The sequence below is a fragment of the Nerophis lumbriciformis genome, linkage group LG30, assembly GCF_033978685.3.
Source record: "Nerophis lumbriciformis linkage group LG30, RoL_Nlum_v2.1, whole genome shotgun sequence".
NCBI lineage: Eukaryota > Metazoa > Chordata > Actinopteri > Syngnathiformes > Syngnathidae > Nerophis > Nerophis lumbriciformis.
In genome coordinates, this window is record NC_084577.2 from 16,701,218 (window position 1) to 16,727,610 (window position 26,393).

Sequence of the window (26,393 nt, forward strand, 5' to 3'; positions counted from 1 at the left end):
ATATATATATATACATATATATATATATATATATATATTTATATATATATATACATATACATAAATATATATATATATACATATATATGTATATATATATATTTATATATATATATATACATATACATAAATATATATATATATATATATATATATATATATATATATATATATATATATATATATATATATATATATATATATATACTGTATGTATAATAAACAAAGTGCAAAGCTATAGGCTCTCTCAATTTCAGTAAATAATTTACATTTGGAACACAGCATCGTTTTCACAGCTTTTTGGTTGTTAGAGGTGGAGAGTGTTTTAACATAGAGTTCTAAATCTTTTATAAAGGCACAAACAACAGGTCGGGTATTGAGAAACTTACATTTATGAATATAAAACTTAGCCAATAGTATAATGAGGTTGCAAAGGTAAAATTCCTTTTCACATTTTTTTTCATACAGTGTAAATCCAAATGGCACATCTTTAAAATAGTATACCTAAAAGAGTATACCTGTGTTATGTGGTCTCTGTGTGGAGATTATTTTGTGTATTTAAAACGAAAAAAATTTTTGTTAAATTTTTTTACATCAAATTTGACTGACTATTTTATTGAATAAAAACATTTCATTACATTTTTTGTGTTTCAAAATTCAGTTTGTACAGAGTTTAAAATTCAATGTAAAAAATTATTGTACAAAATGAATTGTGTCAAAATTCAATTCGAAGCAAGTCCATAAAAATAGGTACAATGTAAGACCAGTTGATCTGCCGTTTCTTTTCTGCTCTGCCCCTCTGTCCCTTGTGGAAGGGGGGGGGCACAGGTCCGGTGGCCATGGATGAAGTGCTGGCTGCCCAGAGTCGAGACCCGGGGTGGACCGCTCGCCTGTGCGTCGGTTGGGAACATCTCTGCGCTGCTGACCCGTCTCCGCTCGGAATGGTCTCCTGCTGGCCCCACTATGGACTGGACCCTCACTATTATGTTAGATCCACTATGGACTGGACTTTCACAATATTATGTCAGACCCACTCGACGTCCATTGCATCCGGTCTCCCCTATGGGGGGGTGTCACCCACATCTGCGGTCCTCTCCAAGGTTTCTCATAGTCATTCACATTGACGTCCCACTGGGTTGTGAGTTTTTCCTTGCCCTTATGTGGGCTCTGAACCAAGGATGTCGTTGTGGCTTGGGGAGCCCTTTAAGACACTTGTGATATAGTGCTATATAAATAAACATTGATTGATAAATCAGTGCATTAAAAAATCCAGTGCAGAAATATTACTTGCTTCAAAACTCAGGATTCACTTCCGGTCACTCAAGACTGAAGCGAACGTTCCTGTCTCTGATCCAGCCAATGAGGTGCTTCAGGCTTAAATGACCGGAAGTGGTTGAATTTTGAAGCAAACAAATATGTCTGCACTGATTGTTTTTACATTTAATTTTTATTACACTTATACACTGAATCTTCATCGATTTTTTTTTTTTTTTACAATTAGTTTTTTTTAAATTAATTTATTTTACACTTAATTTTAAAACCACACATATTTTACTCACATTTTTTTATTCAATGAAATCGTCAGCATAATTTGAAACTCAAACGCTAAAAATTCAGGTACATAAATTCAGTGTCCAAAAGCTTTTGTAAAAACAACACAAATTAATCACCATGTGTCTGCACGCACATATCCCTCAGTAAATATGTTTTTTAATGAATACACTCACAACAATAATGGCTAGTTATGTTTAATCTGGTCTCGTACTATATTATACAGGTGTATTAAATTATACGTAACACGTTGACGGTTAAAAAAAACCCAAAAAACGTCTGTGCTTTTAATTTGAGCGCGCGTTCCCGTGACGTCACTTCCTGTGACGACATGTACTTTCCTGTCCTACTGAGCGCACAGACGCGCATGAGAGGAGGTTCCTCTCTGACAATAACACACTTGACAGCTCCCGCCCTTTACACTCATTGTTCGTCACTTGTCTGTATTTTGGGGTAAATTCAAAGCTTTCTTCGCCAATCGGGACCTGGTAAAAAGAACCTGCGAGGACGTAGCTACCTTCAGAAAAGGAACACAAGGTGAGAAACAAGCTCCCAACTCTTTCAATGACGCTAATGCTAACTGGTTGGGTTAGCGTCTTTTACACAAAAAATAAGATTCTTTCTCCTAATGTCAGATGCGCAACACATTTAATGAACAACAGCACTGAGCTTCGTTTAAATTGCATTTATTAGAAATATTGGTGTATTTTAGTTTCAACAAGTTTGAGGGTGACCGCTCTCGTAGCTTTGCTAACCTGTGTGGAAGCCTAGGAAATAAAACATACTATGTCAAATATTAGGATCTCTTATTGCATTAATATTATTATCCGGTGTTTACCATATGGATAAATGTATTAGGTGTATTTAGTTTGTTGTAAATATGTGTGTGCTGCACTGTCATCTGATAAACTTGAGTGTGTCTACAAAGTCATGGGTTCTCACCATGTGATTATTATCTTTTTTGTTTACATCTCAAATGACGTCACACATTGGCTGTAGAGGTGGGTTCACACAAGGCACGCACGATTTTGAGGGGGAAAAAAACTAATTGCGGTTTTATACTTAAACATGCAACAGAAATGCGAAAATAACGAGTGAATGAAGACATTAAAGATAAAGTTATTGGACTGCCGATATTATCGGCCGATAAATGCTTTAAAATGTAATATCGGAAATTAACGGTATCGGTTTAAAAAAAGTAAAATGTATGACTTTTTAAAACGCCGCCGTACGGAGTGGTACACGGATGTAGGGAGAAGTACAGAGCGCCAATAAACCTTAAAGGCACTGCCTTCGCGTGCCGGCCCAATCACATAATATCTACGACTTTTCACACACACAACTTAATGCAAGGCAATTTTGGTCAACAGCCATACAGGTCACACGGAGGGTGGCCGTATAAACAACTTTTAACACTGTTACAAATATGCGCCACACTGTGAACCCACACCAAACAAGAATGACAAACACATTTCGGGAGAACATCCGCACCGTAACACAACATAAACACAACAGAACAAATACCCAGAACCCCTTGCAGCACTAACTCTTCCGGGACGCTACAATATACACCCCCTGTTACCTCCCCACACCTCAACCCTGCCCTCCCCGCCCACCTCAACCTCCTCATGCTCTCTCAGGGAGAGCATGTCCCAAATTCCAAGCTGCTGTTTTGAGGCAAAATAATGCACTTTGTGACTTCAATAATGAATATGGCAGTGCCATGTTGGCATTTTTTTCCATAACTTGAGTTGATTTATTTTGGAAAACCTTGTTACATTGTTTAATGCACCCAGCGGGGCATCACAACAAAATTAGGCGTAATAATGTGTTAATTCCTCGACTGTATATATCGGTATCGGTTGATATCGGAATCGGTAATTAAGAGTTGGACAATATCGGATATCGGCAAAAAAGCCATTATCGGACATCTCTAGTTGCCACCTTTCAGAACTGGAAATAAGGAACACTCCTCACGACGGCACGGCCAAAATAAATTTGAGGGTTTGGCTCCCCAAAACCCTGAAATGCATAGAAACGTGTGTATCTTGTATATTAAAAAACGAAATGCTTTGATTTAATTGACATTATTTCACACGTCGTATTAGCGTCTGGGCCCTGGCCCCTGGGGTCACTTGGTGGTCAGTAAGGACGGGGAAGTCAAGAAAGCATTTAGTCATACTTAAAAGTTTAAAGTGCTTTATTAGCCATGAACATTGCTAAAGTGCTGTAAATTAAACAAAGGTTTGCAATTTAACACCCAAAAAAGTAAATGGAACACTTGAACTTGCGTATACATGTTTAGATAAATGATTACTTCCATGTATCGTAACTAGCCTGAACTTGAGCATATAGGCCTAGCCTACTGTGTTCTATATATATATAAAGTGCTGTAAATTAAACAAAGCCTGTCTGGGGACACCTTTACTGAAAGAGGACAATACTTAAATGAAATGTAAATATATATTCATTTAACGATTGGGGACACTTTTACTTTAAGAGGAAACAAATGAAACACTTGTGTGCTGAATAGACTGAACTTGAGCATATACTGTATTATATGCATATGAAGTGCTGTAACAAAGCCTGTCTGGGGACACTTTAAGAGAACTATAGTAAAATGAAACTCTTTTTTGTGTGAACCCAAATGAAAAGATGAAGAGAAAAACAGTAGAAAAAGTGCATATTTTTGGAGGTGTTTTCTCTTTTGAGGTTGAGGACACAGTGGAGTATCGGATGTAGGTGCACCCTGGTGCGGTCAGCAGCCTAACTAGGCAACCATCATGACAGACAGCGCAGGGGGGCGGGGCTGCGTGCAGGCAGACGGAGTCGGAGAGGATTTGACAAAGAGAGCGAACCAGATGTATCATGTACAGCCACACTCGGGGGTCCGCTTAGCTTTTATTTTGTTCATTTTTGTTAAATTCAGTGTTCAGTGTGTGACAGACGCATGGGACAAATAGGAAAATACGAAAGAAACCGCACCCCGATTCATTCAATACGGGATGCAACATTTCAGTCCCAATTACGGGTCGATTCCGTATTTTACGGGGCGGGTGGCAACCCTAGTAGGCAGACAGACTTTTGTCTACATCATGCTCTTAAACTGAAGAAATAACCAATAATAAACTAGTGTTTATAACGTAATGTAATCTCATAGATAGATAGTACTTTATTGATTCCTTCAGGAGAGTTCCCTCAGGAAAATTTAAATTCCAGCAGCGGCGTACACAATTGAGATCGAATTTTGAAAAGTACAAAGTAAATAATGGTATAAATGGAAATAAAATCGAAAATATAACAATAAGAATACAAATAAAAAGCAACAATAAGAATAAAATATAACAGTAGAAATAAGAATCAATCAAAGTGTATTAATATAGCCCTTAATCAGAAGTGTCTCAAAGGGCTGCACAAGCCACAACGATATCCTCGGCTCAGATCCCACATCAGGGCAAGAAAAAACTCAACCCAATGGGATACAATGAGGAACCTTGGAGGGGACCGCAGATGTTAATAGTGTGAGAGTCCAGTCCATAGTGGGTCCAGCAGGGGATCATCTTGAGCCTCACATCAGAGGTTATATATTGGATTCGGACAATGCCTATTGGTACACATATAAGCAAAAGCATCACAGTTTTTTGAAAAATTATTTTATACGAAGTCCAATTTATATCTGTTTTAAAAATGAACCCGCTTTATTCGAGTGAAATGCAGTGTATGCAGTGCTATTTCCCACTACCCGTTTTTTATTAAATATAAGTAAAGCTTGGTATGAAATATCTATATTTGTATCCATTGGTTTCTTTCAAATGAAAAACGTCGGGAAAATTGCAGATACATTTTTTTTGGAAGAAATCTGAGATTTTCTTTTGAGGCCATATCACCCAGGCCTAGTTTGAGTGCAATTAATACAATTATTAAATCTGAACCGCATGAGGGCATGGAACTTTAAATACTCTGTTTGTATATGTATTGGTTTTTGTGTGCATGTATAAAGGGAGTAAAACATCACTACAGTATGTGTTTTCCATTTTTTGTTGAAGTCCTTTGCTTTTTGAGGTGAAGGAACACTTTTCACGAGTTGTCTCAGCGTCATTGAGAAAAAATGTATCCTCAAAGCAACTTTCTGAAAAAGCTTAGGCAAATTCAGGCAGCAACAGTCACAAAAAAGCCAGCGAAATCCTGGAGGAACTACAATATGATGCATTAGTAGTTGATGTATTTATTATGAAAAGTCAGTTTATGTACCTCACAATAAGCTCATCAGTGAATTGATCTTATTGTTTTTGTACAGCCAAATGAGTGGTGCAACATTCCCCTCCCCCATTGCCGAGATGGCGGAGATGAACCGTATCCACTATGACCTGGAGTACACAGAGGGGATCAGCCAGAGGATGCGGATCCCTGAGATGCTCAAAGTGGCTCCACAAGGCCAGGAGGACCCCGGTATTGGCCCACAGCAGTATCCGCACAGTGTCATAATGCAGGTTCCAGAAAGAATTGTTATCTCAGGTCAGTGTACTTAATAATGTACACTTTCATCTGATTATTTGGAGGGACAGTGTGTAAATGTAACAGCTGGTTTAGTTTGTTGTGATGCTTCATCAAAGTTAGGAATTGCTCTTACGGTATTTCATGGAACTTTTTTCTTATGTCAGGAGACAATGAAGACACCCAGTATGCAAGGCCGAGAGACCTCGATTTAATCCAGTCGACGCCATTAGAAGCCTTGTCCCTGAAGACCCCGCCCAGAGTACTCACACTCAGCGAGCGGCCTCTCGACTTCCTGGAGGAGGAGCAAAGAGCGACTCCGGAAAGCGAAGCAGTGGTAAGCAATCAATGCTGTTCCATTACAGTGTGGAAAATCTACAAATAAAATAATCAATTATTCCTGTAAATCCCTGCAATGGATAGACACATTGTGATTATTTCTCCTAGCTGCGGCCCCAAGGGCGATTAAGGCGAGAACGCTCAGCTAGCGAGAATGCCGCCGTCCGTCATAGCAGTCAACTGATGCACGATGCTTCGTGAGTATTTGTTCAGCCGCACAGTATTGGCTATTGGATACTTCCTCTGCATGCTGCTTCTCATTCCTAGTGCTCCTTTCCACGCTTGTTATCTTCCTTTTTGTTCTGGAAGAGAGAGCTGGTTGTCTTTAGTCCCTGCCTTTAAGGCGTCTGTATCTGGGCCATTCCACCGAATCAATGCCATTTGCTTATTGTAACTCATCTAAAAATAAACTTATGTTTGTGTCTTTTTCAACTCTAAATTTGACAATGCACACAGTGAACAATTAAAAAAAAAAAAAAAGGGTAAGTTGTGTGATATGTTAAAAAAAACATTTTTTTAAAGGTTGTTAAATTTTGGACTATAAGCAGCTACTTTTTTCCTACGCTTCAAATCCCGCGGCCTATAAAACGGCGTGGATAATTTATGGATTTTTTTACCCCCCGCTAATGGTCATAATGATTTGTATACAACAAATAGTTTTCAACAGACACTGGAAAGGTCTGTTATTGTTTGTGCTACAGCGCCATATTTTGGGACAAGTTCACTCACTGCAGGTGCTGCGGGGTGAACGTCTACAGCAGTGACTCTCAAACTGTAATATGTGTACCACTAGTCTGAATAGAGTATGGCCAACTAAATAATAAGACGCCATGTCTGCTACTAAGGACGTATGCGGCTGTGCCCGGATGAATGCAATTGCTGTCGTTTCTGACAAAATAGTTTGTCTAAATAATGTTCAAAACATACTCCAGTTCATTACATGCTTTATTTTGCAAACGTATAATTTTGCAGGCAGATTTGACACACTCTGATTCTACTTTCCTGCAATGTTTAGTGACCAGCATGCACTTTAACACGCACCCGACGGTGCAAAAATTAAAAAAATTACACAGAGTGACCAAAAAAACCACTCATTATGCCAAAATCTTCATTTGCTTTGGACCAACAATCACGGAGAATTGGTGACTTTTATGCGAAGGATGTCAACTGTGGTGGGTGCCTCCGATGTATTTGTACTCACTGTATGTGTTACTCATTATGTATTATTCGAACTGATGTTTTGAGTGAATAAGGGTACTTTTGTCGTTATTTCCCCATATTTCTGCAAAATAACTCAGATATGATAACACTAGTAAGCAGTAGAGAATGTGGAGTGATTTTTTTTTGGCCAGAACATATTTTGTTTTAATAATAATTCACATATTTTTTGCCACTTCATGGTGTATATTTTATATCATATTCTCAATTTTATCTTCTATTATTACACCCAACATGTGGTTTCTTTTACTCTTTCAATGTCCGTCTATTTATATTTGTGTTTGACTTTCTCTTCTGTTACCAAATAGCATTATCTTAGTTTTACTGAGACAAAAACTGACTATCTCTTTAATTGATTAACTTCTACTGTTATTATTTGTATTATCTTCTGTGTGTTCTCTCCTGAACAAAATGCAGACGTGTCGTGTTTTCCCCGTACAAGAGGCTGTAATTGGTGGCTCTCCTGTGTTGATGGCGAACCTTCCATACTTGTCTCCTCTCCGGGTTGTTGGTAAAGCGATGTAAAAGGTTTCCACAATTCTCGAGGGTGGAGCAGCACCATGCTGCACAACAGGGCATTTTTACACGTCAAAAAACTAACAAGGAAGCGCCGCAAGCACGTTGCATCAACTCTAAGTTAGTCACCCTGTAGTCACGTGAGTGCCCTTTGACCAATCATTGAGGTGATGCAACTACCTGTAGACCACGTGCTTTGTGGGATATTCCAAATATTTCAAAAGGGGTAATTTGGGTAACAGGACTGAGTGAAACCTTAGTTATTGAAGTGTAAATTTTACTTTTTTTTAAAGAAAATATATTTCAAGTATAGTTGAGAATAAGAAGTAACACAAATTTGTAGGAATATAATACTTTTGAAGGATTTAAATGATTATATTTCACGGTAAAGTCTAATTTTAGTATGCATGGCCTGGCAACAATGCTATTTTTCTAGTTTTCAAGATAATTTTATATTACCGGTGATCTTTTAAATTGCATTTATTAAAAAAAGCAATCAGATCGATGTGTAGGACATTGTCTATATAGCATACTTGCCAACCCTCCCGGATTTTCCAGGAGACTCCCGAAATTCAGCGCCTCTCCCGAAAACCTCACGGGACAAATCTTCTCCCGAAAATCTCCCGAAATTCAGGTGGACCTGGAGGCCACGCCCCCTCCAGGTCAATGTTGTTGTAATATATTGAGTTGGAGGCAATAACCAGGCGAGGTGATGAAGTACGTCTCTTTACTGTAGACTTCAGAACAGACTCACACACTTGACGTCCGGTGCGCAACACCACGTAAATTGTTGGCCAACCAAAAAGTAACCCCAGTACGCTATAGCAAACATTCACCAGGAGATGGCAACAGATAAACATAGATCACTCTATTACATTCCTCCCCTTTTAGAATTGTAGAAGTTACTCAAAAGAAATAAACAACCCAACCAAAAAATGCAGCAGTTCAATTAAAAAACTGTACTTAAGCCACATTCTTTTTTCTTTTTTTAGTACTGAACTCTTAACCCTCATTTGTAAACAATCACATGCTTATTATACAAACAGTATTTGTACATCTTTAACACAGATTTTTATACTCTCTTCAGAGATTCAGTTTTTTTGGTGGTACTCGAAACCTTTCTGGGCACCTATGGATCACTGGTGGAGTTTTTGTTGTGGGTGATCTGGGTTCTGATGATGGCAACTCAGCAGCCCTTGAATCTGGTTCAATGATGAGACTAGTTTGTGTCTGACTCACTGATGGTCCTGGTGATCGAACTGTAACAGCACTGTCCAGTTGTACTGATGGCACATTTTCTGCAATTGGTGGAGACTAGATAACTGGCAGTCTCTCCATGTTTTCTCGCCATGGTAACATGTGATCCACATGCACTGTGCGCTGTCTCTGTCCCTCTTGATAGATAGATAGATTGATATATATATATATATATATATATATATATATATATATATATATATATATATATATATATATATATATATATATAAAGTATTTCTTATATATATATGAAATACTTGACTTGGTGAATTCTAGCTGTAAATATACTCCTCCCCCCTTAACCACGCCCCCACCTCCCGAAATCGGAGGTCTCAAGGTTGGCAAGTATGCTATATAGTGCTTCCTGGGGATGTTCATGGCACCGATCGGTGAAATGGCCCATCTGCGTTTTGTCACTAATCAATTGACAACTAAAATGTAATTACTACTAATTGATCAATCTAAAAAAGGTTCACATCTTATACATCACAGTACAGATTTGCTCTCCATATTTTTACATAGACCCCTTTTCACAGCTCGTTTCTTAAATTGTGGTTTGTGCTTTTGCTTTATCATAATAGTCATACGTGTGTGTGGGTTCTATGTAGCATGTGAAAAGTTCTGCACTGAAGATGATGTGAATGATTTCTTCAGGGCTGTTCTTGCTTAGTTTTGCTTTGTATGTCACAAAGGCAATGTCCACACGAACACGGATACATCCACACAAGTGTCCACATGCAAACGCATTCACCTGCTTTCATGCACATTTTGTCCAATCAGAAGCCTGGAAAAGCAGCCAAAGGTGACTTGGTGGCATTACGCCTCTGTCAATGTGATAATGTTAGGTGTTATGCAATGACATGTACATTATAATTGAGATCAGCCCACACTCACAGTGTCCAGGAAACAACATACATATATTTTTTAATTGCCTAAAGAGTGTGTGTTTGTGAAACTAACACAGTAACACTCATAAGTAAATCATGTTATGTTCTGTTGTTCAATAAGGGTTAAAAACATGAGATAATGTTTATTTCCTATGACTAGGGATGTTCCGATCAGGGTGTTATGCTGCCTATTCCGATACCAATCATCCATGTGTCAGACCGGCCGATACCAATAGAGGGCTTCAGGTTTTTCTACATTTCACATAATGCATTGCCGCTAGCCATAAGAATATTTTGTAAGTAGAAATTAATCTAAAAAAAATACAGTCCCAGTTTGCATTAACTTGATGTGCTTGGTCAGAACTTTGATAGTAGTTGTATTGATGAATATAGTACTCACCTCTCTTATCCGGACTGTGGTCTCCACATAAAACAAAAGCGAATCGACATGAGAAATGTTAGAATAATTATATATATATTATCACACTAACTTTAGTATGCTTAAAGTCCGTTGCTTTAGTTATTTAGCTATTGTGCTCAAGTTGGACTTTTTCTAATGTGAGCAAGGACAAATACTTCTTGTCTGAGGGGTGGCCTCAGCTGTAGATGTTATCTTTGTTTGAGCCCGCCAACAGCCAAGGACTTCCTCCTCCTCATGAGCTAGATTGAACTCTGTCTCTGATTGATTCCTTGCTTCTTGTCTGATTAATAGATGTCATCAGTGTTTGAACCTGACAGAACAACATTCTCACTATCCTGCTTTACAGTCACAGTGTGCTGACATGACATTAGATTGGTTATTCCTAATAATCCAAGATGTCAAACTTGGGCCGGATCAATTCTGCGAGTGCATGACTCTGGCCTTGACTACAAGATGTCCACTGGGTTTATACAGATAAACACAAAAGTCACAAACCCATTAACAAACAAAACTTTTGAGACTGTGTAAAATGGGCTCGGTTGGAAAATTAAGTAGTTCATCAAGTCCGGGTATGAAACATTGAGGAAGATGTCTGATCTCTACTCCATTCAGACTTTTCGATCTTGTACGGATCCTTGCATTCAATTACGGCTGTTTGCTCCTTATAACGACGAAGGGACTTCTTATCATGTGACTCAGGGTATTTCTCCATTGTAACAAAGTCTGTTGGAATGTTATTTTCTACTGAATAGTTCAGAAATATTATGTGTGCATTGAATGCATTGTGGGATACTTCAACAAAATATCCAAAGCTCTCTGTATCGATCACATGCATTAAGTGTAAATCTTGACATTTATTTATGGGGATTGCTACTGACAGTTTAACAATATCAACACAATATTTATTTTAAGTAGTTCTTTATTGTCTTTTATTGCATACAATTGTTTGATCAAAACAAAGTCAATCGTACACAATAACTAAACCAAAGCTACTAAGTATGTACTAACATCCTTTGGTTTTTGCCTCAAAGTCGCCCTCAAAGTCTTCCTTTGGCCAGTGAATTATTCCGTGAGTTTGTGAACATAACCAAAAACAAAGAAAATGATTTTGAGTAAATAAAAATAGCGACCTTATCAGTCTTGTATCGGACATATACTGATTAGTATCGACACCACCAATTTATGAGGCAATTCTCCCTCCTCTTGGCTTTGGGTACTGACTGTGACAATGCTGACACCCCAATATTTGTTATATTATCCTCTCTCTAACTCCTACTAACCTACTTGTTAATTTCCTGTTAATACGCTTACTTTCTTTTGCAACGTGGTTCCATCTACACTTCTTAAACTTTACTAAGCACTTAATTATTGCTGTTGTTTAAAGCTAGCTTAGCGGATAGCTTAGCATGCCTGCTCCAGGCTTGCCCTCAGTGTGTAACATGTATAGCACAGTACTAAGAAATTAAGTTTATATGCCGTAATGGAGGTGATTATTATTAGCGAGGGGGAGTGGCTCCACACTATGCATGGGGATAAAAATCAAATAAATGCAGTGTCAGCCAGAGGGATTTAGGGTTTGTGATCAGCAATAAATCGGCAATGACGACCACTTAATTTTTAACGAAAAGCGGCCGATCAATCGGCATATCCCTTTCTTTTTTCTTTTTTTTTTGTTTAAAACATTTGTTTATTACATTTTTGACATATACAGACAAGAAATACAATCAAACACATGTCAAATGTTCTTTTTTCTCCCACAAACAAGTAACCCACAAAAATTATGTATAAATTGTACCGTATTTTTCGGACTATAAGTCACAGTTTTTTTCATAGTTTGGCCGGGGGTGCGACTTATACTCAGGAGCGACTTATGTGTGAAATTATTAACACATTACCGTAAAATATCAAATAATATTATTTAGCTCATTCACGTAAGAGACTAGACGTATAAGATTTCATGGGATTTAGCGATTAGGAGTGACAGATTGTTTGGTAAACATATAGCATGTTCTATATGTTATAGTTTTTGAATGACTTTTACCATAATATGTTACGTTAACATACCAGGCACGTTCTCAGTTGGTTATTTATGCCTCATATAACGTACACTTATTCAGCCTGTTGTTCACTATTCTTTATTTATTTTAAATTGCCTTTCAAATGTCTATTCTTGGTGTTGGCTTTTATCAAATACATTTCCCCAAAAAATGTGACTTATATATGTTTTTTTCTTTCTTTATTAAGCATTTTTGGCCGGTGCAACCTATACTCCGGAGCGACTTATACTCAGAAAAATACAGTAATTGAAAAAAATATATGCATCAGTCAAATAAGTACAGGCAAATATTGACATGAAGCCACAGACAACTGCACTCCTGAATGTCTCCAACACGATGCAGCAATACACAAAAGCAGACAAAAGGCTCATCAATTATCTACCTTTCAATTACTTTTCAATTGTGGTTAAATTTGAGATCAGTCTCTTTTATATATTTTAGGAAATCACCCCATACTTTCTGAAACTTCACAGAACAACTGTTCAATGTCAGCCTAATCGTCTCCAGTTTGAGAAAATACAGAACATCTTTAATCCAGCGGGTGTGACAAGGAGGCGCTGTTGCCTTCCAATTTAACACAATGAGTCTTCTAGTAAAGTATTGAATGCTTCAAGATACGTTTTGGATTCGCTAAGGGAAGATGACTGAGGTACTACCTAAGGGTGTAACGGTACACAAAAATTTCGGTTCAGTACGTACCTCGGTTTAGAGGTCACGGTTCGGTTCATTTTCGGTACAGTAAGAAAACAACAAAATATAAATTTTTTGGTTATTTATTTACCAAATTTGCAAAATCTTCCACCAAAAATATTTTTCTTAGTGGAATATTTGATGAGAAGTCATCGGAACCTTGGATAGGTCAATAATTCATAATAACATTGATTTTGATTCAATATTATGTTTTGAGCAATGACAGTTTGAAAGAGAAAAAAACCAGCTTTGTTTTATTAGTCAACATTGCAACTTTTTCTAAATTACATTTCACCTTTAAGCTTTTTTATTTCACCTTTGTTATGTTTTTGTTTATTTTAAAGTATTTTTAGAATGGTGCCGTGGGCCTTTAAAACATTAGCTGTGGGCCGCAAATGGCCTCCGGGGCACACTTTTGACACCCCTGCTATAAATAATAAAAAATTAAATCTGATAAATCTATGGATAAAAAGCAGAGCCTGGCGACGCATGCGCGTTTATCATAACTCTCTTGCTCTCACTCTCTGTCTCTGCCCCTCCCTCACGAATGCTGCTGCGCGCACAATTTGTTTTGTTTTTAACCCCTTCTTAACCCTGAAAGTACATTGTTAATACACGCAACCATAACTCAAAATGCCGGAGATTTGAGGCATTTAAGAAACTCCGCCCGGACAGCCCCGCAAAAGAGGGCATGTCCGGTGAAAAGAGGACGTACGGTCAGTCTATCCTAGCCCGGTCACCGGACATGTCCTCTTTTGCTAGCAGCTAACGGGCTACGATAGACTGACCATACGTCCTCTTTTCACCAGACATGTCCTCTTTAGCGTAGCTGTCCGGGCGGAGTTTCTTAAATGCCTCAAATCTCTGGCTTTTTGAGTATTGTTTGCAGTACGCTTCTTAATATGTTCGTGTGGAAACTCGTTCGGTACACCTCCGCACCGCACCGAAACCCCAGTACCGAAACGGCTCGATACAAATACACGTACCGTTACACCCCTAGTACTACCCCAAATGGTCCACTTAGAGGATTCGGTTCGATCTTTTCGCCAATTACCAAAGTCCAATAACTCCACATGGATGGGCAAATCCAAAACATGTTTTAAGTTAGCTGGGGACTGTTGACACCGATCACATAATAGCGATATTCCGTCATACATCTTAGCTAGCTGGACCATGATATAGTAAGTACGATGTGTTAGCTTGCATTGAGTAAGGCTGTGTCCAGCACAAATAGAAGACTTATGAACTCTACTTAAAATCTCTGTCCAGCTCTCCAAAGAAAAGTCACTCCTAAATCCTCCTCCCAAAGTGAGTTAATAGATTTCAGAGACTCAGGCCGTAAATAAAAAATTGTAATGTAAATATGTGTAATTGATCCTTTTAAAGTGGTGTCAACAAAGCATCTAAAACTGTCATTCGGTAAGTTTGAAAAAGTGTTACGAACAAAACTGCGAATCTGTAGATATCTAAAAAAAAGTCTTGATTAGGGAGTGGAAATGTATCACAAAGTTGCTGGAAAGAGGCAAAAAGTGTTGTCAATGTCATTTTTTATGTTGTTCATTCCCAGACTTGACCATCTTAAAAAGGCACCATCGACAAGAAAGGGAGGGAAAGCATGATTAGCAGTGATTGGTGCAAGACTAGAAATAGACCGTAACCCAAAATAGCGCTTGAACTGTACCCAAATTCTGAATGAGGTTTTGGCACAGGCCAACAAGTCTTGCTTGTCAAAGTATGTCCTCTTAGTATGTTCAAAGCCGGCAAGCCAGTGTTGTTTTGTCATTGTACCATGGAAATGACGGCGCACATTTGTGACATCATCAGACGATGTGAGGACCGATTTTTGAAACTCGTCACACTGGCCAGCGGTTTCAAAAGTGTGAGTTTTTAAGGACATGTATGCGTTTGTATGTGGACAAGAGGCCAGAAGGCATAGAAGAGTGTTTAAAGTGTGTGTATGGACATGGCCTAAATCCTTTCTTGTTGAGCAATCAAGCACTATTGATTTGTAAAATGTACATATTTGAGGATAGTTCCTTCTCCTTATTTCTGTCCCTTTCCTTCCTTGTTCCCTTCTCTCTTCATCTGTCCCATTTCTTTTCATTTTTTGTTTTCTAAATTGGCTGCTCTTAACGGTTGCCTCCGAGCAGTGGGGCACCGCCCCCACAAGCCACCCTTCACCCCCGCTCCCCTCCCACTGCGGCCGAAGAAGAGCACAAGCTGTACAGCGCTAGTGGCGTTTTATCTTTCCTCCAGTCCACTACACGCCGGGCCTACCAGCAGGTCCTTGAGGTCTTGGATGAAAACCCTCGCAGGTGACCTCCTAATTGTCACAAATCTCTTGTCGGCGGTGAGGAGAGTTTGTTCAAAGTTCAAAGTCAGTCAGCGTTTCTTAAGCAGCCAAGCTCACTCTAATAGGAAATACATATTTATGTACATCTTAAGTGAGAGGGTTTTTTTTGCCACGTTGTGATATGTTATTTTTAGAAAACACAATGCAGAATTGGTCCTATAAATAGACTTTTGTACCTTGTGGTTAAATATATTGTACTAATCGTCATATTTCTTGGGCTAAAAGTAAACATTTGCATGAGTTATACTAACTGTTAATACTGTGTTGTCTATTAACACCAAAATAATATTCAATTAAAGAACATATCCTGATTATGACACTCTTACACTGCAAAAAGTCAGTGTTCAAAAACAAGAAAAAAATATTTAAAAATTAGGGGTATTTTATTTGAAGTAAGCAAAATTATCTGCCAATAGAACAAGAAAATTCAGCTTGTCAAGACTTTCCAAAATAAGTAAAATTAGCTAACCTCAATGAACCCAAAAATAGCTTAAAATAAGTATATTCTCACTAATAACAAGTGCACTTTTCTTGGTAGAAAAAAAAGAGACCTTTTTGCTCAATATGTTGAAAAATATTCTTAAATTAAGTAAATGCTAGTGCCATTACCTTGACATAATGATATGCATACATCATGATTTTTTTTTTCATGCTTGAAGTAAGAAATTATTACTTTAAAAAAGTAGTTTTATACTTGTGAGTGTTGATGACACAGGTTTGCAGCAGTTGATATTCTAGTTTCAAGCATGTTTTACTCAATATAGGTCATAAAATCTCAGCAACAAGCTGTAATATCTTACTGAGATCATTTAGGACCAAAACACTTAAAACAAGTAAAACACTCTAACATAAAATCTGCTTAGTGAGAAGAATTATCTTATCAGACAGAAAATAAACAAATATCACCCTTATTTGAGATATTTAATCTTACTTAGATTTCAGATTTTGCAGCGTATAGCTGCTGTATGTCACGGATAGGGGCACTGCAAAAAAGTGCTGACAAGATATAAGATAAAAACACTCAAATGTAGAAAAAAAAAACTTAAAAACTGGTGAAATTTTCTGTCAATGCAGCTAGTTAACTTTACTTGATATAATATCTTAAATTAAGATTTGTATGTCAAGAAATTAGCAGGACTTTTAAGATAGGAATAAGTATTTCATTCTGAAAACAAGCATTAAGACTATAAAAATGGGACCCATTACCTCCCTGCTTGGCACTCAGTATCAAGGGTTGGAATTGGGGGTTAAATCACCAAAAATGATTCCCGGGCGCGGCCACTGCTGCTGCTCACTGCTCCCCTCACCTCCCAGGGGGTGATTAAGGGTGATGGGTCAAATGCAGAGAATAATTTCGCCACACCTAGTGTGTGTGTGACAATCATTGGTACTTTAACTTTAACTTTATTTATTCAATTTGCAATTCTTAAATTAAGCATCCTCGGAATGTTGCAGAATTTTTTTAAACAAGATTTTCTTTGTGAGGAAAACCAAATTATCTTATTTTATTATTTTCTCTATTTTAACTTTTCTTGACTAGAATAGACAAAATATAATTATCAAGGCTAAAATTAGGGTTATGATGTAAAGTCAATGACCAAAAATAAGTAAATAACTCTTAACTAGGGACATTTCTAGAAATACAATTTTAAATCTTGGTAAGTGGCAAATAATTTGCGGTGTGGCTGTCTCGCCCCATTTGTTGAGCGAGCGGCAAGCATTATGTCCCGCCCACTTCCTGGTCCAACCACATCAACCGCACCACAAATGCACATGGACGCGACAAAATTAGGACAGTTAGAGCTGCAACGATTAATCAAATAATTTGATTCGAAAATAAGCTTATATTTTTATACTGTTGTTTTAAATTAACAGTTTTGAGTGCAACTAAAAAAAAAAGATCACATTTTAAACCGCATTAAGTGACCAAAACGTTGTTTCCACACGACCACCGCATTAAAATTGTTTTTAATAAATTCTTAAATGGGACCTATTATGCAAAATCTACTTTTCTTGCCTATTGGTACCTGTTTTTGTGTATTTGGGATCTGCATAAGTCCCAAAACTTTGAAATGAAACCATGGAGACATGGCGGAGATACACTATATTGTCAAAAGTATTTGGCCACCTGCCTGGACTCACATATGGACTTGAAGTGCCATCCCATTCCTAACCCATAGGGTTCAATATGATGTCGGTCCACCTTTTGCAACTATTACAGCTTCAATTCTTCTGGGAAGGCTGTCCACAAGGTTGCGGAGTGTGTTTATAGGAATTTTCGACCATTCTTCCAAAAGCGCATTGGTCGAGAAGGCCTGGCTCTAAGTCTCCGTTCTAGTTCATCCCATAGGTGTTCTATTGTGTTCAGGTCAGGACTCTGTGCAGGCCAGTCAAGTTCATCCACACCAGTGGATGTGGCCAGGCCAAGTGATTAGAACACCTGATTGTGATCATTTGGATGGGTGGCCAAATACTTTTGTTTGTATAGTGTATTTATAAAACAATCTTGCTTTCCTTCATACTACCTCCAAACAAGCCGTTTGGAATTTGTCATTCATGCCATTTTTCCAATTGGTGACATCAGCGGATATCTCCATATATGGTCAAGATTTACCCGAAAATTGCGCCAATGTAGTCCGGCGTCGTAGTCCGTAAGTTCCTTCTTTTTCACTATCCTCTTGTTCTGCGGCAGACTGGCTCCTCTGCTGTAGCCATTTCTAATACAAAGTAGTCATAATATTATTACCCCTTTAATGCACACATTTTAGATAAGCAATTTTAATGTATTAGAAAAAAAAAAAAAAGGTTATGGCAAGCAAAGAAATTAGCGCTGTCAAAATTAACGAGTTAATTTATGTGATTAATCAACAAATTATCGCATTAATCATGTACACACTTAGATTAATCATGCAATTACAATCAGTGATCAGATCAATGCGTACGTCAGTACAAAGATGAGTGAGGAAACTCTGACAGGTGGGCTCGCTGGCAAATTTCAATCCAAAATTGAACGGCGTGGCGCAGTGGAAGAATGGCCGTGCGCGACCCAAGGGTCCCTGGTTCAATCCCCACCTAGTACCAACCTCGTCATGTCCGTTGTGTCCTGAGCAAGACACTTCACCCTTGCTCCTGATGGGTGCTGGTTAGCGCCTTGCATGGCAGCTCCCTCCATCAGTGTGTGAATGTGTGTGTGAATGGGTAAATGTGGAAGTAGTGTCAAAGCGCTTTGAGTACTTTGAAGGTAGAAAAGCACTATACAAGTACAACCCATTTATCATTTATCATTTATAAATTCAGCCTGGAAGAACTTTGCTGTTGATAAAACTGCTGATAAAACTGCTACCAAATTTTGTGCAAGAAACATGATATGCATTCATTAAAAAAACGTTCCTGTATAATAATAAAATTGCATTTGTTGTGTAGCTTAGCTTACTACATTTTCCAAGTAGCTCGCTCATCACTGGTCGTTTCCTTTATTTTTAAATTTGTACTAAAATAGACAAATAATTTGTTATCATGTAGGGGGGCTCATAAAAATAAATACACATCTAAATCGCGATTTTTATATATTGCGATTCTAAATCGATTCGTAATTTTCGAGAATCAATTACCGGTACAAAAAAAAAACAATGCTTTTGAAGTATTGTATTTTTATGTCTTCTCAATTGCTGAATAAATGTATTTACGAAGTATTGTAAAGGTGGGATTAAGGTGGAGTTAGGTTGCTCTATTTTCTTTTACCAGATTGATTAACATTCTGTGATTTTTGTAAATAAAATTTAAAAAACATAAAAAAATTTAAGATGTTTTTAGGCCAACAGGAGGTTTTATTATAATTTATATACCAAATACTATATTACAGATGTGGGTTGAATCGAGAATCGATTCTAAATTGAATCGTCACTTCCAAAGTTAAGTTAAGTTAGTTAAAGTACCAATGATTGTCACACACACACTAGGAGTGGTGAAATGTGTCCTCTGCATTTGACCCATCCCCTTGTTCCACCCCCTGGGAGGTGAGGGGAGCAGTGGACAGCAGCGGTGCCGCGCCCGGGAATCATTTCTGGTGATTTAACCCCCAATTCCAACCCTTGATGCTGAGTGCCAAGCAGGGAGGTAAAGGGTCCCATTTTTATAATCTTTGGTATGACTTGGCCCGGGGTTTGAACTCACAACCTACCCATCTCAGGGCAGACACTCTAACCACTAGGCCACTGAGTAGGTCAAGAATCGGAATCGAATCAAATCGTGAGTTACTTTTATTATCATATATTTGTAATAATACAACATATGCCATGAATTGATTAACGTGGACCCCGACTTAAACAAGTTGAAAAACTTATTCGGGTGTTACCATTTAGTGGTCACAATTGTACGGAATACGTACTGTACTGTGCAATCTACTAATAAACGTCTCAATCAACGCATCTAAATGAATTTAGGTTTGAGTCAAATGGTATTAAAATTGTTTTACACAAATATAAAAGGGCAAAAAAGCAAACATGCATTTTATCCTTCAAACCACGCCCCCCTGTAATCACGTACATTTTGTCCCACCCACTTATGAAATCCAAATGTTGTTCCTGGTTGTGTTATTATATTTTTTTAAGTGATATACAGCAGTTTTTTGGTGTTCAAGTTCTACAAATATGTGTGAAGAAAACATCAGTCGAAACAACAAACTTCGTTAAAGGCCTCTGCAATTGTTGGAAGCATATGACAAATGTATGGGATGAATACGCCCCTTGTGTGAGCATGTGTCCAGCACTATGCTACTTGCCACTTCTGTCTTCTTATTTTTCCCCTTTTTCCCAAACCCGTATTTCCTTACCTCTGTAGAAAACCATCACTGCGAGGGGGGTCGGCTTCAAGCTCCAACCCCCTGAATGAATCCAGGTAACAATCACGTAGCACTCATTTTGTTCCTCCTCCCCTCTACTCATGCTTTCCTACCTACTGTACCTCCCGAGGCCAAGGGGTGGAACATGGCCTTGAAATATCAACAAATACTTTGAAATTGCATGTACTGTTTTATGCGAGCTACTATACTGTATGTGAAAACTTAATACAGGTCATTGTGTTTCTCTCATTTAAGGATGGCGTTATCAACCTACGAAGCCTCTCTGGATGGGGGATCCGATGACATGACCGTTGTGGATGCAGCAACACTTCGACGACAGGTCAGGTTTGCTCTTGTTGCTAAGTGTATTTCGAACATGCATACAGTTACAATATAATATATCCACAAAAAAAAAAAAATTTAATTAAAAAAATGTCCAAAAAGGAGTAGGAAGAAGCAAAGCTTATTTAATCTTACCTGTTACGAGGTTGATATGCAGAGTGCAACAACGTTCGCATGCGTGGGGACAGTAAACAGAGAGCCAACTCAGCGTCTTCTCTTCAGCTACATAGCCAAGGCATATTTATTCTTCATACAAACAGATTTTTCTTCATGCATATCGCACCAAGAGAGAACGTTCACAACAACGTGATGACGTCGCATGTTTGGTGACGTCACATCCGCTTCCACATTAACGTTTTTTTTTGTCTGTTTTTTTCTTCCTTTTTTTATTCATTTATTTTTTTTTGTCCTGTCCAGCTTCTCAGGCAAATCATATAGTTGATGTAGATGCACATATCGGCTGTTCAGATTTACTTTACAAAAGAGAAGTGTAGGATACTTCTCTTGTTGCCTTATTTGTATTTGACTTTATTAAATGTATATTATCATTTAATGCAGCCGGAGCAGGAGGGGATAGAAAGAGAGAAAAAGGAAGACAGAGGGAGAAATTGTGGGGACAAGAAGGGAATTAGACAGAGAGACAAAAACAACAACAGCGAACACATTAATAACAACAACAACAATAGAGCAACATCAGCAAATACGATATGTACAAATATGATGGTAAAAGTGATAGCAAAGAAGCAGTTAGCGAAATAAATGATAATACAGAAATGACAATGAGCATTGTTACACTACAAATGGAGCAATACAAATACCAATAGAAATAGCGCTATCGATAATGAACAATACCAATAATTTACCTCTATTATCAACAATACAGTTGTTCAAATGCAACAATACGTATACATAATGATAACTAGAGATACAAAAGAATGCAGAAAAATGGAGGGGAAGAAAGAGAAGCAACCTATATTAACCTTGTAGATTGTTATAGTAACATTAGGTTAAGCTTTGTCAGTGTGCCATGTGTTACCCAGTTTCCGCATTAACAATACACAAATAAAAGAAAACTATACAGTGAGTAAGGGCGCAATAAAAATAAAAAGCTTAACACTACCCCTCTTTTTTTTTTTTTTTTTACTTACCGTATTTTCCGCACTATTAGCCACACCTAAAAACCACAAATTTACTCAAAAGCTGACAGTGCAGCTTATAACCCGGTGCGCTTTATATATGGATTAATATTAAGATTCATTTTCATAAAGTTTAGGTCTCGCAACTACGGTAAACAGCCGCCATCTTTTTTCCCCCGTAGAAGCGGAAGCGCTTCTTCTTCTACGGCAAGCAACCGCCAAGGTAAGCACCCGCCCCCATAAAAGAGGAAGCGCTTCTTCTTCTACTGTAAGCAACCACCCGCTCCCGTAGAAGAAGAAGAAGCGCGCGGATATTACGTTTCATTTCCTTTGTGTGTTTACATCTGTAAAGACCACAAAATGGCTCCTACTAAGCGACAGGTTTCCGGTTCATGAAAAGACGCAATCTCTCCATCCGCACACGGACTACTATTTCACAGCAACTGCCTAAAGACTTTCAAGAAAAGCTGGCTACTTTCCGTGCATATTGTAAAAACAAGATAGCTGAAAAAAAGATCCGGCCAGAGAACATTATCAACATGGACGAGGTTCCACTGACTTTTGATATTCCTGTGAACCGCACTGTGGATACAACGGGAGCACGTACGGTGAATATTCGCACCACAGGGAATGAGAAGTCATCCTTCACTGTGGTTCTAGCTTGCCATGCTAATGGCCAGAAACTTCCACCCATGGTGATATTCAAAAGGAAGACCTTGCCAAAAGAGACCTTTCCAGCCGGCGTCATCATAAAAGCTAACTCGAAGGGATGGATGGATGAAGAAAAGATGAGCGAGTGGTTAAGGGAAGTTTACGCGAAGAGGCCGGGTGGCTTTTTTCACGCAGCTCCGTCCATGTTGATATACGACTCCATGCGCGCCCACATCACGCTGGTTTTTAATATATTATTAAAGTTTGACTGACCTATCTGACTGTTTTTTTGACATTCCCTTTAGCGCAGTTAGATGCGGCTTATAACACGGGGCGGCTTATAGGTGGACAAAGTTTTGAAATATGCCGTTCATTGAAGGCGCGGCTTATAACCCAGGGCGGCTTATGGTGCGGAAAATACGGTACTAGCAAGTACTGTATTTTACAGACCAGAGCACACCAGGATATAAGCCGCACCCACTACATTTTTGAAGAAAAAATATATTTTTCCATGTATTAGCCACACCGGAATATAAACTGCAGATATATACCGATACGAAAGATTTTTGTAAATGTTTATTTATATACAATAATTGTTTCCAAACAGCAGTAAAACGACTGATCAAACAAAACAGAAGTCATGGTCATGGACCCACTAAGCTTCAGCTTAACAGACCCAATAACTCCACGGTGACGTCTTGGTAAATTTACTGAGAAATTTGTGAAACTGAAACTGAAACGATACAAAAATAATGCCATAGTAAGTTAATAATACTAACACAGACACTTGTAAACTTGTTAGCATATTAGCTCATAATACCGACGCTACCGGCATTAAAACAAGATGGCACATAAATTTGTGAAACTGAAACAATAAAAAAATAATGCCATTGTAAGTTAATAATCCTAACACAGACACTTGTAAACTTTTAGCATATTAGCTCATGCTAATGACGCTAGCGTCATTACATCAAGATGGCACGTACATTTGTGAAACTGAAACAATACAAAAAGAATGCCATAGTAAGTTAATAATACTAACACAGACACTTGTAAACTTGTTAGCATATTAGCTCATGCTAGCGACGCTAGCGTCATTACATCAGAATCAGAAATACTTTATTAATCCCCGAGGGGAAATTAATCAAGATGGCACGTGCAACTATGCATGAAAACACTCATACAGACATCACACATGGGACGGTTTAGTAAGTATGAATTGTTATAGTTATATTGAAAAACTTACACATGTTGCTTGGAGTGATAAATGAAGAATCCATACGGTTGGAAAAAAAACCAAAGCACTACCCGAAAATAGAGGGACACCTGCAGTGAGCGAACTCGTACATAAGATGGAATAAAACACTTTCTAGGTGTATTTGCTTGTTTGTTTGCTTTTGAAACTTTTTTATTATGGCTGTTATTGGAGGAAAATCGACAAATTAGCCATACTGTTTTACAAGCCGTACTGTTTTACCAGCCGCAGTGTTCAAAGTGTCAGAAAATAGTAGCGGCATACAGTCCAGAATTTAGGGTACTAACACGTTTGTACACTTCTCTTTCTCTATTTGTAATACAATTAAATCAATGAGTAAGAAATACAACTGTGGCATGACAGCTTGTCTCTGTAACTGAGGAAATGTACGCTTTTTTTTCCTTCTTCATTTGCAGCTTATCAAGTTGAATCGAAGACTCCAGCTCCTAGAAGAGGAGAACAAAGAGCGAGCAAAACGAGAGATGATCCTGTACTCTGTCACAGTAGCTTTCTGGCTGGTCAACACCTGGGTGTGGTTGAGGCGTTAAAATACATCTGTATTTATGGTATAACACCGTCAAAACATAATATCCCTACACTGTGTATGATAAGTTGTAGACGCTGCACTCAGGCCATCTAAGGAACAATCATAAACTATTTTCTTCTTTGGCTTATACATGTACAGTTCTTTTTTTTTTTTTTCTTTCTTTTTTTACTTTCGTGTTCTTGCTAGTTTTCTGCTGTCATATTTTGTTTTTCAACCTAAACCTCAAGCAATGCTAAGAAGCATTAATTGTAAATATGTGTCACTTTGGAAAGGATTCATGAATAAAGTACAGCTTGGTTTACCAAAGTAGGAACATAAACGCTCTGATGTGTGTAATGAAGTTCTATGTTTATTTTAGAGAGCATTATGTGAATATCAAGTGAAAAAGGTGTATTAAAACTGGAGTGAAACTACACTCAAAACTCTGCAAACACACAAAAATGGTTTTCCTCACGCCCAACAATTTGCAAGTAACAAAACAAATTTTTTTTCAATTAAAAAAAACAATCACAGGTTCAAAAAAACATTTTCTGCAATTATATAAAAACGTTTTTCTTCAAGTAAAACAATTATTCACAAGCATTTTTTTTCAATTAAAAAATTCTCAAGTAAAAAATATTTTATTCAAATAAAAAAAATATTCGCAAGTATAAAAACAATTTTCTGTAAGTAAAAAAACGATTTGCAATTATAAAAACAATTTTCTGAAAGTCCAGAATCGCTTCGAAGCCGTCCGGAAGTAAAAATATGATTTGCAAGTTAAAAAAAATGTTCTTAAAAAATCTTTACAGTTTTTCTTTCAATTAAAAAAATGTTTGCAAATAAAACAATTATTTTCTGCAAGTACAAAAAACATTTACAAGTAAAGAAACAATTTTATTTTATTAAAATACGATTCACAGGTATAAAAAAATGTCTTCAATTAAGAATATGATTAAGTATAAAACCCTTTTTTAATTTAAAAAAACAAAAAAAAATTATAAAAAAACAATTCACAAATATAGAAAACTAAAATTATTTGCAAGTATAAAAACTATTTTCTATTTTAAAAATTTGCAAATATAAAAACGATTTTCTTTAATGAAAAAAAAAATGTTGCAAGTATGAAATCTATTTTATTCAATTATAAAACGATTTGCAAGAATAAAAACGATTTTCTTCGAGTTAAAACTTTTGGCAGTAATATTACACCCTGCGCGATTTAATAACGGGAAACTTACAGGTTTAGCTTTTTTCAGCAACCTGTTATTTTTGGTGAACGGCACTTTGCGCAAACAACAATGGTCTTCAATTGACTCAGCAGCACCACCTGTCGTTGTGGAGTGTGAATTACATGTGTTCTGAGTGCAAGTGTGGATTTCCGCATGGTGGAATATTACCACCAAAAGTTTTAACTTGAATACAAATATTGAGGCTGGACACAGGACATGATGGGAATCAAGAAGAGATACAAAAAATACTCCATGATTTTAAAGAAGAAATGTTAGAAAAATGGAACTACACGATGGAGGGATGGAAAGAAGAAATGAAAGAAGAACACAGACGAGATGTGAAAAGTCTGCAGCAAAATATAGAAAGTCTGCAATCTCACAAAACCATCAGAAATAATGAAGCCACTGAAATGGGCAAACAAATAAAGATCCTTCAAGAAGACAACAACATGCTGAAGAATATCATAGATGGAATGGATCAGGATAAACGGATGAATGATATCATCGTGACAGGGCACCGAATTAAACCAAGATCCTATGCGAAAGCTGTGAATAATGAAGGTGAACCAGATGAAATGGATATGGTCTCAGAAGAACAGCAAGTGGTCAACTTTCTGCAATCAAA

The 26,393-nt window shown here is 37.5% G+C and overlaps 1 protein-coding gene across 3 annotated transcripts; it reads left to right on the forward strand.

Moving 5' to 3' along the window:
- Nucleotides 1-1,887: 1,887 nt before the first annotated feature.
- mffa (mitochondrial fission factor a) lies at nucleotides 1,888-25,048 on the forward strand. Of its 3 annotated transcripts, XM_061925648.2 has the most exons (8): nucleotides 1,888-2,088; nucleotides 5,849-6,066; nucleotides 6,213-6,382; nucleotides 6,493-6,581; nucleotides 15,584-15,748; nucleotides 20,626-20,682; nucleotides 20,882-20,966; nucleotides 24,427-25,048. In XM_061925648.2, exons 2-8 carry the CDS (start codon nucleotides 5,853-5,855, stop codon nucleotides 24,556-24,558), a joined length of 912 nt encoding a protein of 303 aa, XP_061781632.1. In that variant the 5' UTR covers nucleotides 1,888-2,088; nucleotides 5,849-5,852; the 3' UTR covers nucleotides 24,559-25,048. The 3 variants fall into 3 exon arrangements, with proteins under 3 accessions (XP_061781632.1, XP_061781633.1, XP_061781635.1); XM_061925649.1 differs by lacking the exon at nucleotides 15,584-15,748 and having other exon boundaries at nucleotides 24,427-25,039; XM_061925651.2 differs by lacking the exons at nucleotides 15,584-15,748; nucleotides 20,626-20,682 and having other exon boundaries at nucleotides 24,427-24,990.
- Nucleotides 25,049-26,393: the final 1,345 nt, after the last annotated feature.